This window comes from Buteo buteo, chromosome 16 (assembly GCF_964188355.1).
Source record: "Buteo buteo chromosome 16, bButBut1.hap1.1, whole genome shotgun sequence".
Classification (NCBI taxonomy): Eukaryota; Metazoa; Chordata; class Aves; order Accipitriformes; family Accipitridae; genus Buteo; species Buteo buteo.
The window spans coordinates 30,184,149-30,201,829 of NC_134186.1; the positions used below are offsets into that span (position 1 = coordinate 30,184,149).

The 17,681-nt window shown below is 49.0% G+C and overlaps 1 protein-coding gene across 1 annotated transcript in view; it reads right to left on the bottom strand.

Moving 5' to 3' along the window:
- Positions 1 to 17,681, bottom strand: part of EPS8L2 (EPS8 signaling adaptor L2) — a 66,385-nt gene that overhangs the window by 34,862 nt on the left and 13,842 nt on the right. The window contains exons 2-3 of the mRNA XM_075048487.1: positions 9,450 to 9,514; positions 8,065 to 8,120 (exon numbers count right to left, since the gene is read on the bottom strand). Coding sequence (XP_074904588.1) covers positions 8,065 to 8,120; positions 9,450 to 9,493 — 100 coding nt within the window. The 5' untranslated portion in view covers positions 9,494 to 9,514. The remainder of the gene's footprint in view (positions 1 to 8,064; positions 8,121 to 9,449; positions 9,515 to 17,681) is intronic.

Genomic DNA, 17,681 nt, shown 5'->3' on the forward strand with positions numbered 1-17,681 from the left:
CAGAAAACGTGGGGGATGGACAAGTCATATGTGAAGCAGTCTGTAAGGAACCAAACGTGTATCAGATTAGGTTTGTTTTCATTGGCAGTACTAGACCAAGGACCTCTCCTTGATTGCCTGCATCACACCAGTGACGTCCTGGGCCTCCACATCCATTAGAACAGCCTAAGGAAAGTCCTGGCTATTGCCTTCTGGAGCTTGCCAATTCTTTATATTATCTATACGTTATCTAGCAGTGCACACGCTGTTTATAGTAACTTGCCAGTGTAGCATGAGCTAGTGTTTGTGCCAAACCAACAGGTCAGGACACAGCCCTCCAGAGGAGGAACAGAACAGCAAATGCCTCTGTATGCTAATGGCAATGATGCAAACTTGCCGGGCCTGTGTTATAAAGCAGCCTTATGAAATAGCATCCATTCTCAGGATCTGAGCAGGGGCCAGATCTGATCTGGCAGTCTGGCTGCACATCTGCAGTAGTGCAGCTCTGCTGATCCAACAGGTTCCTGCTCCCTTGCTGAGTGGGAGGATGCTCCAGGTTCTGCAGGGTTAGTCAAGGATCTGGATTTGTGCACTGCACAGACCTGCTGCGTCTGAGCTTCCGACAGGGAGGCATCTGCAGGTCCGTACCTTGCTTCTGCTGTTGCACAGGCTTCCCTGCTTGGGTGTCCCCATGGCCGGCTGGCACGGGAAGAGCTCCATTCTGGAAGGATCTTTGCGGCTTCTTATGAAGCGTCAAGCTGTCTGGTTTTACTGTTAGCACCATGGTACTTTCTGAACTGCCAGAGCTTGTCTGTATTGGTGGCTGTGACGCTGGGGCAATTATCACTCATGGCTGGCACGTTAGTACATGATCTGGAAGCTCTTGAAGTGAATGAAAATGCTCTCATTGAGGTTGGGAGCAGCCAGAAGTATGAATGGTCTGTGGCAGCAAGGAGCCGCTTTCCTGATAGCGTGTCCTGTGGGCAGCTGCTAGTAGGTGTCACGAGGCTGAATTCCTCTTTGGCACGCTTAATATTTGCCACTAGCTCAGACCCAAGTGCTCACATTCCTGTTTTATTAGCTGAAGACACAACCCACTCTAGAATAGCAAATAAAAACCTGAACCACCTCCCAGATTGTGCAAGGACTGAGTACATCAAGAAACACTACGTGTTTGTGTCTGGCGTGCTGGGGAGTGCGAGGCAGTATGTACAGTAGCATACTGTCTGCTGGGCAGGCACCCAGGGGCTGCTCAGTGGAAGATAATCGGGGTATTGAGGAGCTGCAGGGGAAGCTCCTGGGTAGAGGTGTTCCTTTTTTCCTTTACAACCAGAACTGGAAGAAATCTACCAAATTATTTTTCACCAAACAATCCAAAGTGTTGTTTTCTGAACTTCCCATAGCTGGTAATGACATTTTTTGAATGTCAGAATACATTTAGTGAGATTGGGGGAACCTTGATTTAATTAAACAAACTGATGAATTTGCTTTACTTGAGGACAAAAAAAAAAAATTGTAATGAAAAGCTTCCCTTTTTTTGTTGTTATTAATTAAGGTACTTGGGCATATCCACCAACCCATTTCCATTTAAGAAAATGTTCTTCTGAATAAGCTCTGAGCAGTTACTCCATGCAAGGAGAGAACTTGTGCTCAGCAGTCTTGAAGTGGCAAAGAAAAAGGGTCACCGCAGATGCCGAGCGGGCACTGCAGTGTCGGTGGCAGATCCCTCTCTGCAGCCCCCTGCCACTAAGTGCTGTCCCAAAAGCCCTGCGAGGCAGGCATGAGGGCTGCCTGTGGCAGGTCAGAGCGGTTTCAAAGCAGCTCTGTGGCCAGGGCTGAGCCCAGCCAACTTGGATTTCCAGCCAGGAGCACCCAGAGCAGAGCCTGCTCTTTCCAGTAGGTCCAGTCAGGGCTGACCTGAGCCTACATGTTCCCCGTCTTACCCATCACTGGGTTTTGATCTGCAGGAACTAACAGGAATGCTGGCTTTCCATTTTATTGCCAGCCCTGTTTCCAGTTGGAGTGTTAAATGTCTAAGGCTTTGAATAAAAGGGTCACTCACAAGGCAGCATCAGAGGGGACCTGGGGTAATCTGAAGCTGGAATCTCGGGTGGGAAAGGGGGCATGAAGAAAGAAGCTGAAATGGCACTGAGGGAGCAGTGAGGGAGGACAAGGGAGTTATTCAAGGCTGGCAGCAGAGGAGATGGGGAATTAATGTCTTGAGCACTGCTCTGACTTGGACCTGTGATCAGCACTGCCCAGGGCTCTGGCGGGCCGGGGTAGCAAATAGCAACAGCATGTGGGAAAACTGCACTGCCTTTCCTCCACCTACTGCAGGAGCACTTTGGTTCCCTGTTACTGTCCCATTGCACTGGGCAAATGCATCCATGGACTCTCCCTCCTCTGAGCAGCTTTCAGTCTGTCCTGGCAAATGGCAGAAGCAGGGGAAAGCAATGCCCAAGGGTGAAATGTGTTGGCTATGGTTGTGCAGCTGGTTGGAGACACCTGTGTGTCTGTCTGCCCTGTCCGGTGCTCTGGAGGTCTTGGGCAAGCAGAGCAGGTCCCTTGGGAGGAGTGGTATGTACAGGAAACACTGGACCTGGAAAACCCCTGTTAGGTTGGTACTGCTGTGGTCAGCACCAGTTCTCTCCATGCCCCTGTCATTTCCCAAATGGGAAACTGCAGGGCAGTCTGAGGGAAGTGGTTCCTCCTCTCTACAGCAAGGAGTCTTGATCTTTGCTGGATCTCAGGCTTTACTCTCCTGTGGGACGATAGCTTTAAAGGAAATGGCTGCTTAGTCAGTCAAGTGTGAAGTTGCTTTATCCAGAATTGCAGTTTTACTGCTTTACTGATGGCAAAGCAGGCCTGCTTCAGGGCACTGGTGATGTCTCATCTGAGTCAGATGTGCCTAAAACCAAACTCCTGGCCTTCCCGCTGAGCTGTCGAACCTCAGAAATCATCTCGGTGAATGCCAGTGCTTTCCGTTTTTAGCTTTTGCTAAAAGACACAGAGGATACATGTGCATCTGAGGGGGGAGTGGCACAGTGGTGCTAAATGTGAGATTATGCCAGCGTGGCACTGTTCAGATGCTGCCCAGATCCCCTTGGGTTTAGGCATGTGCATGGTCCTCTCAACCCAACGGTGTAGCTGAGCAAATTCAGGTTTCTAGCCACTACTCCTGCTAGGGTTGTATCTTGCAGACAATACCAGTGTGTGTTAAATCTGTGCACAAACCCTCTTCTGGAGCCTCAGTGCTCCCATTGATAACTGTGTGACTGCCACATGGCCTCCAGCTGAAATAATTAACAAGCTCATGGTTTGGGCAGGCAATAACTAATAGTAAATAATGACTCTTTTGTTGGTCATTATGCTGAGCCATCAATAGTAAATGCACATTTACAATGCAGCTTTAAGGAAAGCAAGAGTGTCTTGAATCAATGTTTCTGTCTTCCATTTTTGGGGTCATTCTTGAGTTGGCACAACTCTTGTCTGTGACAGGTATCTCACAGCAGTGACCCCAAGGCCCTGCTTCACGCTGTGCTTACCCAGGGTGCGAGTGAGGGTGCAGGAGAGCCGGCAGCAAGAAATGACAGTCTGGGGGCTATGCTGGGGGCTGGCAAGTCTCATTTCAGAGACCTCCCTACATGGCTGGGGGCTGGAGGCTCCGTTGGGAGACAAGGGAGGTCTGTGGAGACTCCCAGGAGTTGGTCTGTGACCATTAAAGATAGTTTATGCCTTTGCCATCAGTGTATTCTGCCTACCCAGGGCCAGCATCCTCCACCAAGACTCTGCCAGTGGCTCCTGGGTGCAGCCGCTGCCCACGGAGTCTCCTCTCCCCACGGCTCCCCAGGCAGATGATACCTGTCCAGGGCCACGTCAGGCAGGCAGGAATGGCTCTTCTCTTTGTGTTAGTGCCCCGTGTCCTGTTACAGCGCCGAAGCCTTTCTTGGGTTACTGGGGGCGTGCAGTGTCAAGTGATCGTGCCTTGCAGGCTGCTGCTGTTCAGCACCTTGTTTCTCCAGCCTAACTCATGCTACAGGCAGTTTCTCTTGCTCTAAAATCCCTTTTCCAGCCCTGTACCCTGACAAGTTTTGGTCTTTTCCAGAAATGAGTGTATCAAGGATAGGGCAGGCAGGTTGGAGCCAACTGGCTGGGTGTCACAGGTTTGGATGCTAGACAAGAGCTGCTCTTATGCCAGGCTGGCATCTTGCACCTCTGTGGTGCCCCTCCACATCCCACTCCTCTGCTCTGTGGCCCTGCTGGGGGTCCAGCCTGGTTTCGGATCTGCTGGGCACTTCTGTGCAGTGAGAGGCAAAGACACCTGAGGGGTTGGCCAGGGGCGCTGGAAAGCGGCTGAGCACCGCAGGGACAGACACAGTAGCCAAACAAAAATGGGCTGCTCTGAACACTGCTGCAGAGCCATTTCCTTCCTACAGCCCTGTGAGAAATCCACCATAATCGTTAAACTGCCCTTGACTCTATGCTGCTTCTCATGGTTACACTGCCTAATCCGTCACGAGAGATGGTGCTGTCTGATCAACCACGAAAGCAGCTTAGGTGAACACCTCCTGAAGCCCACCTGGGTGTCACCACAGAAAGGGGTGGCAGAAGCCTGCTGTGGGAAGAGCTATGCAGAAACACTTCCTCCCAGCCCTTTCCTTGGCTTCTGCTGGAGCCACACTGGTTTCCTCCCCCCCCCCCCGGCTTTCATCTAGGCTCAGAACAGATGCCAGTAAGGGGAGAAGCAGCTTAATTTATTTATGGTATGCATTAACATTTATTCAGCTGGTTGCTGTGCATTGAGTAAGGTGGCAACTTGATAGGTGCCAGCCATTCCCCCTGCTGCCAGCAGAGCCGGGGCTTACTCTGTGCAGGCAGCCACAGACTCTTCCAGAATGTGGAGCTGAGCAAATGTGATGCCGGTTTGCTAAGGGGGGGAGGAAAGGATGAGTATCCTGCTCCCCTGACAGCCGGGAAACTCCACCGAGGACAGCTGAGCACCTAGAAAGCATATCCAACTCTGATCAAAACTCTGGTAGGGACAGAGCCGGGATAAGATAGCTCAGGGCTTTAAGCCCATTTCTTTGCAGAATTCCCTGGTGACTTTGCATATCTCTCTGCATCCCACTGTGCTTGGAAGGCACAGTGGGATGCCACGTACTTGATGATCAAGGCAATTACAGCAGGTAGAGGGTGACACCAGGGCAGCCACCTTTCTGACCCCACAGGCTGTGTCCTGTGTGGCCCTGTGAGTTTCACACTGTGTCCATGAACCCCCCAGAACAGATACCCCACCAGTATAAACCTCTGTCATCCAGCTGACTTTCTGTACGCAGCCTGGAGCTGCTGCTCTGCTTCAGCCTCACTATGACGCTTTTAAATATCACTCTCCAGGGTCTTACCTGAGGTGGCTTTAATACTGCCAGTAAGTCCCTGTTGATACTGGGGACACCTCAGCCCTCAGATAGCAGTCGTGTCCCTGCAGTTGGCATTCCTGTCATGTTAGGCCAGTAATGAAGGCTCAGGCTGGGTTAGCATTTAGAGCCCAAGTACCTGAACTAATGGTTCAGTACGTGCCATCCTTCCTCCCATACCTGCTGTGTGGTGAGAGGCCCTCTATTGTAGAAAAAAACATCTTAAGAAAGCTAAAACCAAGGCCTTGTTCACCTAGGAATAATATTTAGACATCTGTGCATTGGAGCATCTGTGTACAGTACCCAGCAAGCTTTAAATTCAGCAGATGTCTGCATGCTGTGAATTTGGGAGTCATTGCACTAATTTCTTTGGAAGCCTGGCAGTGTACACAGGCTGAGGGTCCAGCCTGATTACACTGGAGAAGAATGGAAATACGAAGAGTCTTGTAAGCTCTGAACGTCCCTTAGCAGCATTGTAATCACATAATCAAGGCCAGCTCAGCTTGATGTGATTTGTTTCATTATGAAACATAATTCTCCCTGGAATTTTAGTTCTTGCCTGCCCTCCATCCCCAAATGTGCCAGCTCACAGCAGAAATTAATGTTGGGGGAGGGAGGATCCGAGTGCGAAGAGGACCCAGACATTTAAATACTGGTTTAACACATGCTGAGTGTCCTTTGATAATGACACGCTGAATTAGTGGGGCGGGTTTCAAGTTCTGCCAAGCAAAAACCCTGTGGATGTACTGGTGCAGTGCTGGGCTGAGCCATCCAACAGCCACCGATTTATGCAGTAAATGACTGCAGACCTCATACTGTGCTTCAGAGGTGGCAGGGAAATAACAGGCAGCTGATTTACTCCTTTTGAGGATTTGGCCCATGGACTTATGGTCTTCATTTAAGGTTTGATGGAATTTGGTCAGAGAGGTCCCTTCTCCAGTGAAATTTGCTTTTGGGGTGTGTCCATACAAAAAAATTTAAAAGATATAACTCAGTGTTGAAAATGACTTATTTGAAAAACTGTGTTTGTTTTAAAGGCAGTTTGCCAGCCTTTCCCTTTGCTAGATTTTGCGGTGGAGGCATTGTGAGGTGGTCCCCACTCGCCGTCCTTGCACTCACAGTTAGATCCCACCCTGAAACCCTGACAACTCAGAGCTCTGGGCTGCCTCTGCCCATGGGTGCTAACCTTGATTATGTGATTATAGTGCTGCTAAGGGATGGGTTCAACACAGTTGTCAGCTCCCGGTTTCATTTTTACATGTCTCTGTAGGGCTCTCTGTTTACCTTGCAGTGACTCTTTATTTACCTTGCAACTATAATCTTTCTGCCTCTGATCAGATCTGCAGGAGTGTTCAGTGCACAGCAAAAGAAATTACGCTGCTAGAGGTAGGAGGAGCTCATCTGAACTAGCAGTCCTGTGTGCAAAGTGAAGCAGCACCCAAACTTTTCCATGCCTCATCCCCTTGCTTCTTTCTAGGCTTATCATGTGTCATTTCATCTCCAGACAAGTGACTGACACAGTTCAAACCCCCACTTGGCACCTGCCCATCATGCAGCATCCACGCCACAAATAGCCCCAGCCAGTAGCACCAAATTTCTGTTCTACCTGTATTCCCATATTTCCCTTCTTTGCAGCTAATCGAAGTTAACAATGACTTTTAACACTTCATCCATTAAGTACAGCCCCTGCCTTCCCACCAGCAACCACTTCTCTCCAGGCAAGATAGATCACTTGTGGGAGATTGCCCCAGGCCACTCCACACTGATAAACCTCCAGCCAAAACTGTTTAGCAACCAAAGTCACTTCCTAGGGACAAATAAACCACCCTCACCTCCTAGCTGCAAAGGGAGATTTCTTATCAAATACAAGCTCTCCAACAAGGGTCACACATAGCCTGTTCGTACCCAATGAAAGCATCAACCAAGCAAATTGACGGCTCTCAGGTGTGAGAGTTTGCAGGCTTGGACTCCTCAAAAGCTGCTAGTGTTCTCCCAGACAAAAACCCATCTTCTTATCCAGAGAGTGACTGAGGGAGGTGACTTCTCACACAACTTTCTGCTTGTTCGGCCCACCCCACAGGCCAAGTCTTCACCTGGGGTACGTTAAGAGAGCTGCTAAGATCAGGAATCACTGTTATTGGTACCTAAATGTTCCCTATGGCTCTTCACCCAGTGACTCACTGGCTCCCCTGGAGCTGGGGTGGTTTATAACCAAGCTGTATATCAGGCTTTGCAAAAGCAACCATCCTACCAATTCCCTCTACTTCCAAAGAGCCAAAGGGCACTGGAGTTTTCATGGTTCACTGAGTAGTTAAAAAGATGATAATCATTAACCTGCTGAGGACAGTTGTTCTTTTGTTAGGCCCTTTATCAGGTTATCTTGCTAACATAACTGGAGAGAATCTGGGTGATGGGTGGGGGTGAGGGGAAGCAATGTTCTGCATAGCTTGTCTGTTCTCAAAAAATCATAGCTGTCCCCAGCATGGGAGGCAGTGGCACAGAGGCAAGGTGCCTTTTTGCTGCCATGTCAGGCCAGCCTGTTGCGTATGCAGGTCTGGATTCACGTGGCTTTGATTGAGTTCCAGCCTAAAACTCCCCAAGAGCCGTGTCCAGATCTCCAGAGGTGCTTTTGCTATAGGAAACCTTAGATGTGTTCGTAGGCACAACTTACCATACAGGTCCTTTGCGCTCAGCTTAGCGGCTCCGTCTGCTCTGCCCATGCTGCCACTGTAAAAGAAAGAAGGTACAAATAAACCATCAGCTCCCAGATCTTTTTAACATCTGCTTTCACACTGCAGCTCATGCGATAATCAGCACAGCAGCTCTGCAGCTGTCCCAAGAGGGACCAGCCCTGCCCTCCTCATCATGTCCATCAGATGTGGTGTGACTCCAAATTACCAGGCAAAACATTTGCTTGTCTGACCGTGCTGGCGGCTCCCTCTGCAACCCTAGCTGTCATCCACACCACAGGCACATGTCACTAAACCCAGCAGCTGGAAATAGGAGACAGAGGAGCCCATCTAGGCCTGTCCCCACTAGAGTTACTTTCACGCACAGTATCCCCTGGAAGGACATCGCTTCTGGAGGGGCTGGACAGTGGCTCCCAGTGAGCGATAAGTGTGTTTGTGACTGGAAGCACCGCAGGTAAATGGAGACCCCTCCATGTGATACCTGAGTCCACCTGAACCTGAGGCAGTGTAAGTGCCGAGATTAAGATCCCTTATTAGTGGACTCTTTTGAGATCAAGGAATCATAGAATCGTTGGGGTTGGAAGGGACCTTTAAAGGTCATCTAGTCCAACCCCCCCTGCAATGAGATGGGACATCTTCAACTAGATCAGGTTGTTCAGAGCCCTTGAAGGCAGGTGCTTAGATGTAGAACGTGTCCCATGTAAAAATGTGGAAGGACGTAATTGCGTGTAAACACTTGAGTTTTGGGGTGTCAGGTCTCTAAGCGTGGGTTACATCCCCTGTGGGCCCCCCACCCCCATGCCTGGGTTGTGCGTAGGAGCCTGCAGCCAGGAGATAAGAGTGTTTTCTCCAGCTCAGGCCTGCCAGAGGAGGATCAAAGCAGGACCTCAGGGTTTCAGGCACTGTGGTCTGGCTGTCCTGCATGGTGCAGCGAGCCAGTTGGTGGCCAGCGGCTACTTTCTGCTCTGTCACCATGTCCCCCTGAGGGCAGGCAGTAGTTCACAGTGCTCATACACCTACACCCTGCTCTCCAGAGGCCAGGAGCATGCAGGAAGGAGGGAGAGAGCTGATGGCTCTGGCTCCACTGGGAAACTGCCATGGGCTGCCAAAGCCCCCAAGCCACAGGTGAAGAGGCTCCTCTCTCTGCACCTAACGCAGCATTACCAAGCCACAGCACGCAGAGCACATGAGGTTTGAGGCAGTGATGCTGGCTATGGCCACAGCTTGTGAGGTGCTCAGGAAGGGTGAAACAAAGACCAGGGATTTGGGGGACAAGTGGGACTGCTAGGAGCATCCCCACGGCTGGTAGGTAGGAGTGGTGGTGCTCAGCCATGAGATGGAGGAAGCCCACCATAGAGATCCTTACTTTGATGAGCCAGGATTGCTGCTGAGGGATCCCTTGAGACTCATGTTGCTTCACAGGACAGGCAACTGCAGCAGAAGCAGAAGAGACAGGGTTAGTGACTAAAAAACACGCTATCAGATGATTTATCTGCATGCATGCTGCCCTCCCCACCTCTGATTTGGGGTCTCCAAGCAGCAGCGTGGGCAGATGAGAGCGGTCAGGCAAGGACAATGGGGTTTTCTTGCCACTCTCTGCCCCATGGCTCAGACACCTCTCACAGCTCTGACCTGGGCTGAAGATGACACATCCCAGGATGCCTTTCCAAAACCTATTTCCACCTCTCCTCTCTTGCCCGTCCCTTCCAGGAACACCCCGACTTTGTGGTATTTCAGCACATCTTTTTCTAGCAAAGCAACCCTGCTTACAGTATAGCAGGGACGGATGCGGCCTTTGCCTTTACGGTCTGTCAGAGGCCATTAACAACCATATGGATCCCTGTGGCTATGTGCTCATGACTGTAAGTATCCCGAGTTATTTTTCATGCCTAGAGTGCCATTATCTTTTGTTATGTGGTAATTTTAAGCTCTATACCAGCTATTAAAGTATCCTTACCAGGGTATTGCCTGCATAGAGAAAAGTGAGATAATTGTGAATGCTGCTCCAGTGGCAGAATAAGGATAGAGAAAAATTTAGTGTGATGGCTGAGTGCTTGGTGAGAGGCAGACAGGCTTAGTTCACAGATATTTTTTTTCCTCCTCTTTCAGATGAGAATTATGAATAATGTGAGAGAAGATGTGAGAGAGATCCAGGCACTGCTCTGAGAGGGGGAAAGAAAGGGGGGGGGGGGGGGAACGAGGTATAATAAAACCTCAGGGGATGCTTTGTATTGGCATCCAAGATATCCACCTCTGCTCCAGTGCATGAGTTGAAGGAAAGCCAAGACAAAAGTCTTCAAGGTTTTTTTTATTCACTTTTGAAAAGTTCAGGGGGTGCCTGTCTGTGGGCTGGGCACTCAGTGCCTCTTTTTTGCTTTGTGTGGGTCGGACCCTGCTCACCTCATTATATGATTGTCAGAATTCAGAGGTATAGCTTTAAAATACTCATTGTTGGCCTGAAGGAAGAAATTAATCAGTGTCTTCAGTGGGATTTCCTGCGAGGGGACCTTTGAACATGCTTGGCGTGTGCCGTGGGGCTGCTGTGACAGCCATCCCTGGCAAGCAGTGGAGCTGCCTCGCAAAGGTTTTTCTTACCTGAGTTTAGGCTAAAGTGTGTGTTAATCCCCAGGGAATTTGGAGTCATCCCTGGCACCTGGGATTTCCCCTCTGGAGGCCGACTGTCTCTGCTGTAGGGCTTGTTGTATCGTCAGCAGAGCTGCCCTAGATTCCTTACGTATCCGTGTTTATTCCTTGTGTTGAAAACACTCATTTGTGGTATTTTGCTCCATGTGTTTCACCCTGAGGTGAGGGCAGATACAGAGTTTTCTCATTCATCTTAACAAAACTGCACGTCTGTCAGAGGGATATATTTTGTGAAGATACATCACTCTAGGTGAAGCACACGGCTTGTGTGTGTGCTGCATGGTTGCATACTGCTAACAGCATTGCACAGTCACAAAACACGCACGTGTATACACAGACTGTACGGTGGACCCCAGCATGTTTTGGGCTCAGCCTTATGGCTTTCAGCCTGCTTTGTGTCACAGTAATACTCCTCAGCACTGAGACACTGTTAGAAATTACTTTGAAGTGTATTTTGTAGCTAGTATATTAAATTCTCCCTTTTTCACCTCTCTTGTGGTTGATACTAAAGTCCATGCACACACACACATATGCAGATATAAATTCATATACAAGTTAGAATAGAAACTTGGTGTTCTGCCAACCCCTCTGAGTGTAATAAAAACCATCCTTGTGCCCAAGCTTGGGTACCTGTGAATTTTTCCTCTGTTAATAGCTGTCTGCTGGTTTCCTTTTACAGTCCTCAAACTGTTCCTATCTCCCAGATCTCTGTGTGCATTAGCATAAGATACCTAGAAAAGGGAACGTGCTCTAATAAACCCGGCTTTGGTCTGTTTACACAATCCAATCACTTTAGTCCCATGGCTGATGATCGTAACTGGGAATGTTTCTCCATATTAATGTAAATTTCTGGATCCCTTTCACTTACTGACCCAGGGCTGTGTCCTTAACGGACTGAAATCCAGGTTGCTCCAGCAGATAAGTGGCACCAAGTTTGGCCCGTGGAGGTCAGAGCTTGCTCCCAGGCCCTAGCTGTGAAACAACAGGAGGAACCAGGGATGCAGCCAAGATCACCCTAGTTTTTGTTTCTCCTTCATCTGCTCTGCCCCAAAGACAAACTCTGGGGATCTGTGCCTGCTTTTAGAGGGACCCATCTGGTCAAACCCTATGTGGCTGTCAGGAGCAGACCCCGTGGCAATGGTTGCTGCTCAGCTTTGTGGGTGAAGCAAGACCAGCCGTAAAATGAGCCAATTCTTTATCTCATGGTTATGTTCATGAGAAAGTACTGACAGGATAAGCTGGGGTCCCTAGAGGAAGGCAGGATGAGCTAATGTACCTTGGCTAGTGGAAACGCCAGTGGACCCTGTAGGTGTCAGAATGACTTGCCAACATGCTGCTTAAAGTGTCTGGTGGGAACACGCACCACCCATGAAACAGCAGAATGGTTTTGTGCCGCTTGCAGTCCCATTTATACCCTAACGCTCCAAAAGTCTTCCGCCTGGCCAAGCAGAAGCTGTAATGCATTAGCACCACTGACATTTCAGCGAGGGGCTGACTATAAATTGCTCCTTCTGACATGTCTGATTGAGTGATCCCTGGTCCATCTCAGCATTTCTAACACAGTAAACCCCCATGTCCCCCCTCCCTTCACCCAGCACTGTTGGAAGATTGTCCTCGCTTCCAGGGTACCTGTGTTCAAAAGAGGGCATGAAACTGGAAGCAATGTGAGTGCCTGCCAAGTCAGCAGGTCCTTATCCTGCTGGGCTCCCTTCTTTTTATTTATTCATGCTATTTTCATTATTTAACCTTTGCCTAGTTCTTACAGCTGCTTTAAGGGCCATGTCTGTGTTCAAACTTGGGTTAATCGAAATGAGGGTGTGGTGTGATGCTGGCCAAGTTAAACCAGGACAGAGCCTCACGCCAGAACTTTTAATTCAGTTTAAATTGCCTGATATTAATTGAATCCTAGCTGGCAGACTGGGGGTGGGGGGTGGGGGGTGTCCACATTTCTGAGGGGTTGGAGACTTTATAATGATTTTGCCAAATCAAGAGACAACCAAACTTGAATAAGGTGAAGAAAGGGCTGAGAGTACTTCACCTCTAAATGTGGACACAGCCAAAGTTAAGATGCAAGAGACAAGAAGGGGCTGTGGCCGAGTTGCTGGCTTTCTTTAGATTTCCCCCTCCCCGTGGGGGCATCCCTAAGAGCTCTGATGGTCTGCAACCTCTGACACACAGGTTGTCTTCTCTCTGCTGTCATTTCAGCTGTGGCTTACGCTTCCCTGATTAGAGGGTTTCTTATCTCCCTGCAGGGTGCGGCTGCTTTCTCGAGCATGCATAGAAAGGGAAGTGAGAGCCAAATTTAGCCATGCATGTGTGGCTGTGCAGGGCTTGCCTTTGACTCAGACGTATCAAATCCAGTTTTGACACCATCACCCACTCTTTTGATGGTGCAGGGCAGTGTTTCTCCATGGGTCACCAAGCAAGCCAGCTAAGCCTTGCCACGTGAGCATGATGTTTAATGGGACAGGGGCTCCAGCAGCTAAGCCAGGCTCAAATTCTGGCCACGGGGACAGACGGCAGCACTACGCTTCTGCTGGGGGGACTTATAGGGGAAGCTTAACTGCCTGGCTAAAGGCTGGCACTGTGACCCATCCCAAGCCCGGAGATCTCATGTGCTGAAACAGAGGGCCTTGGGGAGGTCAGCAGAAGTCAATGCTAAAGGACATTGAGGTGGGTGAAGTCGTATTGTACTTTAAAGCAAAGGAAATCTCACTCCCTGACTTTCCGGTTGGTCTTATCCTTGGAGGTCAAATATCCTCCTGAAGACACACAGAGTTGTGATAGGCGCCTGGCATTGATGTCTGTGCTACATTTCTGTACTTTTATAGCAAATGGAAGCAGGCCATACATTGTTTTGACTTTCTTTGAGTCTCTTTGAAGAGGGAGCTGCAATGTTACAAGGGTGGAGAAGGTCTGTGGGAGGGGAAAGGATAATAGCTCTCTCTTCTCTTTGGGCCGATCGCTGCTATTGTCGTACATTATTTTTATCAGGTATACTTCTCCCTTGTCTGCTGTGGTCATACATTTTTGTTCTTACAGCACACAGAAAGGGATTGTGAAAAATTCTGGACTTTGGGTGAAGATTGGACAACCTGAAAATGTGAAATACTAGTGTCTTTTTTAGGGCTATTATTACTATCACTGTTAATAACAATGGCAGGATCTAGTGTCTGTGACTGTTTTTCATTATGGGTCTAAGAGTACCTTTAACACTGCGATCAGGTCGAGCGTGCTGGAGAAGGTTTGTTGGTATCAGAGGCCATTAGAACAAATGATTTTAGTGATGGGGAAATGCTGGTCAAAATGCAACACCTTTTGCTGGAACAACAGTAGAAAAATATGGCAAAACCCCCAAAACCTTAAAAACTGCTAAGCTACCTAGGAATAACAGTAACTTTTTCCTAGCATGCTCTAACCCATTTCTAACAGACCTTGTCTTTGTTTCCATCAGTCATCCCACTGAAATCTGCCCAGTGTGACAGGACTTGTGAATTGCCCACCAGCTAGTATTGAAACATATTTTCCTACCTGAAGCCATGGTACTGATACTGATGGTTTAACCAATGTGTCACAAAAAGGGGTCAAATAAGGTTTGATGTCTGTAGCCTAAAGCATTTCTTGACCAAGTTGGACCACCTGGAATGATGCCAACGTGCAAAGTATGCTATGCCCTGTCAAGTCAACCCAAAGGTGGTGGTGGGGAATTGCTTCATTCTGCAGCACACATGAAGTGCTTGAGGACGCAGTGATGTAAGTCACTGCACCAAGCAGATTATGGGGCTTGGGCACTGGTGAAATATATGTGATGGAAATGCTGCCTGGGGGTCCTGCCTGGGGCGGGAGGGGGCAGGTATAATGAGGGGGCTGCTGTCTCTGCATGTTGCCCATGCCAACTGGATGGGTCAGGCAGAAATGCTAGATTAGAAAAAGCCTCAGCAAGTAACATAAAGCGTCAGTTAGAAACATTAGCTGGCGACCACATGATGTTATCTTTTAAACTTCCCAGGACAACAAAGCGCCGTCTGTTAGGGTTGCTGGGTGTTTTCATAAGGGAATGTCATGCTGGTGAAAGCTGTTTGATGGACTGTCCTGCAAAGCTAAGTCTGCTTGTACCCACACAAGAGCAAAAGGAGCACAGGCACTGCGATATATGTGTCCTGCACTGTCCATGCTCCAGACAGCCCCCTCCAGCCACTGAGAGTATCCTGCTGACTCCTGTGATCTGTCCTGCCCACTGTGATCGTATTGAAGGACCTGCAGATCAGCAAGGCTGCAATCCCACATCAATCCACTAACAAAACAGCTTTTGGGTATTGGTGAGGCACTGAGATTTGTGTGCTCAGTGCTCCTCATGTGGCACCAAGAGATCTAAATTCACATGATCTGGTTTAGATCTCTAAAATGCTTGTGAGATGGACCCTGGGAGCCTATGGCAGATGAGAGAACTTAACCTGGGTCTATGGTGTCCTGCTCCAGTGCCCTAATGATGAAACCATCCTTCTCCTGCTATAAGTTGCTTTTCTGAACCTGCCAGTAAGGATGCCTGCCTGGCTTCACCAAAACAAAGTCAGACCTGCTTGGTAGGGTCTCACCAAGAGCATGCACTCCAAAAAAAACATCTTTGGGTTAGTCAGAAAGCATCAGGGGAAACCCAAATCCAGACCAAAGAGACTAACAGCCAAACAAATGAACATGTTATTGTTGTTGTTGCTGCTGCTCCTTTGTAAAAGCAAGCAAGCAAGCAAGGTTCTTGTCCCATCTTAAGACTGAAATTTCCAAACCCTGTCTTTGCAAATCAGGCCTTGCAAATCATGGTGGTTCAGTGGGACCAAGTCGGAACTTCATGACTGTTTTAACCTGTTGCTGGTGATTCCTGCTTTGAAAAGGGAAACACAGCCAACTGATATTTCTCAGAGTCTGGTGACCCTAGGAGTCCCTATTCTTATCTTTGGTGATGTCTTTACAGTGCCGCAAGTTTTGGGAAGTGGTGAGTCCTGTTGTCCTCCCACCCTGTGGGAGGCACTGTTTCAAGTTGTCTTTACAGTGATGGAGCCACTCGAGATCACAGGCCCCTATGGAAGAGGCAAGAATGAATGTATGTGTAGTTTCAGGGTGTGCATGGCGTGTAGCACGTTACACTAGTTAGAATCATATGCGGTGCATACAACCTGCTAGGTGTCTGGAAGAAACACTCCCTGTTCTGTACATTGGATTTTTCACATTGCGGAGATTCTCCAGGAGACAAGCACCTGGATAAATATAACCCAGCCCAACAGGTCAGCACAGGTCAGAGCAGAGAAGAACCAAGCATTCTTCAGTCTCCATGGGAGAAGAGGCAGCAGCTCTTTTAGACTGAAGCACCTCAGATCTATGGCCACCCCTCTGCCAGCTTTGATGGACCCTGATTACCACTTTTTGTTTGAGTCCCCCCTCCTTATGTGCTGTGCCCTGCCATGCTGTGCCCAAATATTGCAGAGCATCAGGACAAGATTTATACTCATTGCTGAGGATCACACCCAAGTAGGCTGTGCCTTGTTCACTCGCTGCCTCAGAAACAATAATTTGTGCTTAAAAAGTATTTCCTGGGAAAATGTTTAGGCGGACTTCCCAGCATCAAGAGGGGAACACCCACATGCTTTTCTGGCAGCTGGGCTTGGTACGAGCAGTCCCTGGGAGACCACAGAGCCCTGCTAGATTGCACTAGAGATTTGGAGGCAATGTATCTGCTGGCTTTACTATTGATCCCGCAACGGGCTGAAATGGAGGCTTGGGAGTTAATGCTCAGAAACACAAACTGATACCACGGAGCAAAAGTGCCAATATTTACAAATTCCTGATGCAAGATTCACAAGCTACCTAGAGAAAGCATGGGAATTTACCCCCCATACCCCGCCCCAGACACAGACATACACACACACTTGTGCGTGGCTCTTTCCAGTCTGTATGTGATATGCAAACAGACCTTAATTTAGGTCCAGGTCAGGAGTCCAGGCAGTGCTGGAGGCTGTCAATGCCCATAGAGGTTGGTGTGGGAGACGAAGGCTCTGCAGACTAGCTGAACCAAACTAGGAGCTTTTATATTCCTGCCAGAAGGGAAAACCTTCTTTCAAGAAACACAACCAAAAGCAAGTCTAGACACTGCCTTGCTCTATAAATACCTGGGGAAAATGCACGAATAGCCACAATCTCCAAAATCTTGGGAAAAAAACTGGAAGCTGACTCCACTACCCCTCTGCAAGACTTGTTTGCAGAGTCCCTGTGCTGAGTCACAGCTCCTGAATTTACACTTTTCCTCTCTGTTGGAGGAATCCCGCAGAAGCCAGGAGGAGGGAAAACACGGAGCAGGTTGGGGCTTGCTGTGTGTCTGCCGAGCCTGTTTCTTGCCAGGGGTACCAAGCTGAACATTATCTACGTTTGGGCTGCAGGTTAGCAAGCTTGAGAACCAGGCCCAGAAATAGTGTGCCAAATATTAATACATGCTTTTGGAAAGATGGAAGGAGACAGATGAGTGTATCTTGTATAAAAGCTCATTAAATGGTTTAGACTAAAAGACCCCAGTTCAAAACTACCCGAATGTGAGAAAGCGTAATGTGAGTCACTTGCACTCCCCAGGAAGGAAAAACAACGTGACGTGTTCCCTAGGCTTCCTGGGAAGAGAAGAGTGTTGTGGGGAATTCTGTACCTTTTTCCTCTGTCCTGTTTTTATTTGTGCCCACACCTTCTGTGAGCAAAGCCTGTCCCCTCGCCTTGAGACTGGCACCACCCAGCTCCTGGCAGATGGGAGCAGGGGAGAAAGGAGCCGTAGGAGGCTGGTGCTGGCCATGGGACTGTGTGGGCAGGACACGAGGGGAAGGCTGGAGGACTCCAGCCATCACACGCCAGTGCTGGCAGGACCCGTGGGTGTAGCATGCCTGGTACCCAGAAAATTTGCTGAAGAAATGCACTGGTAGTT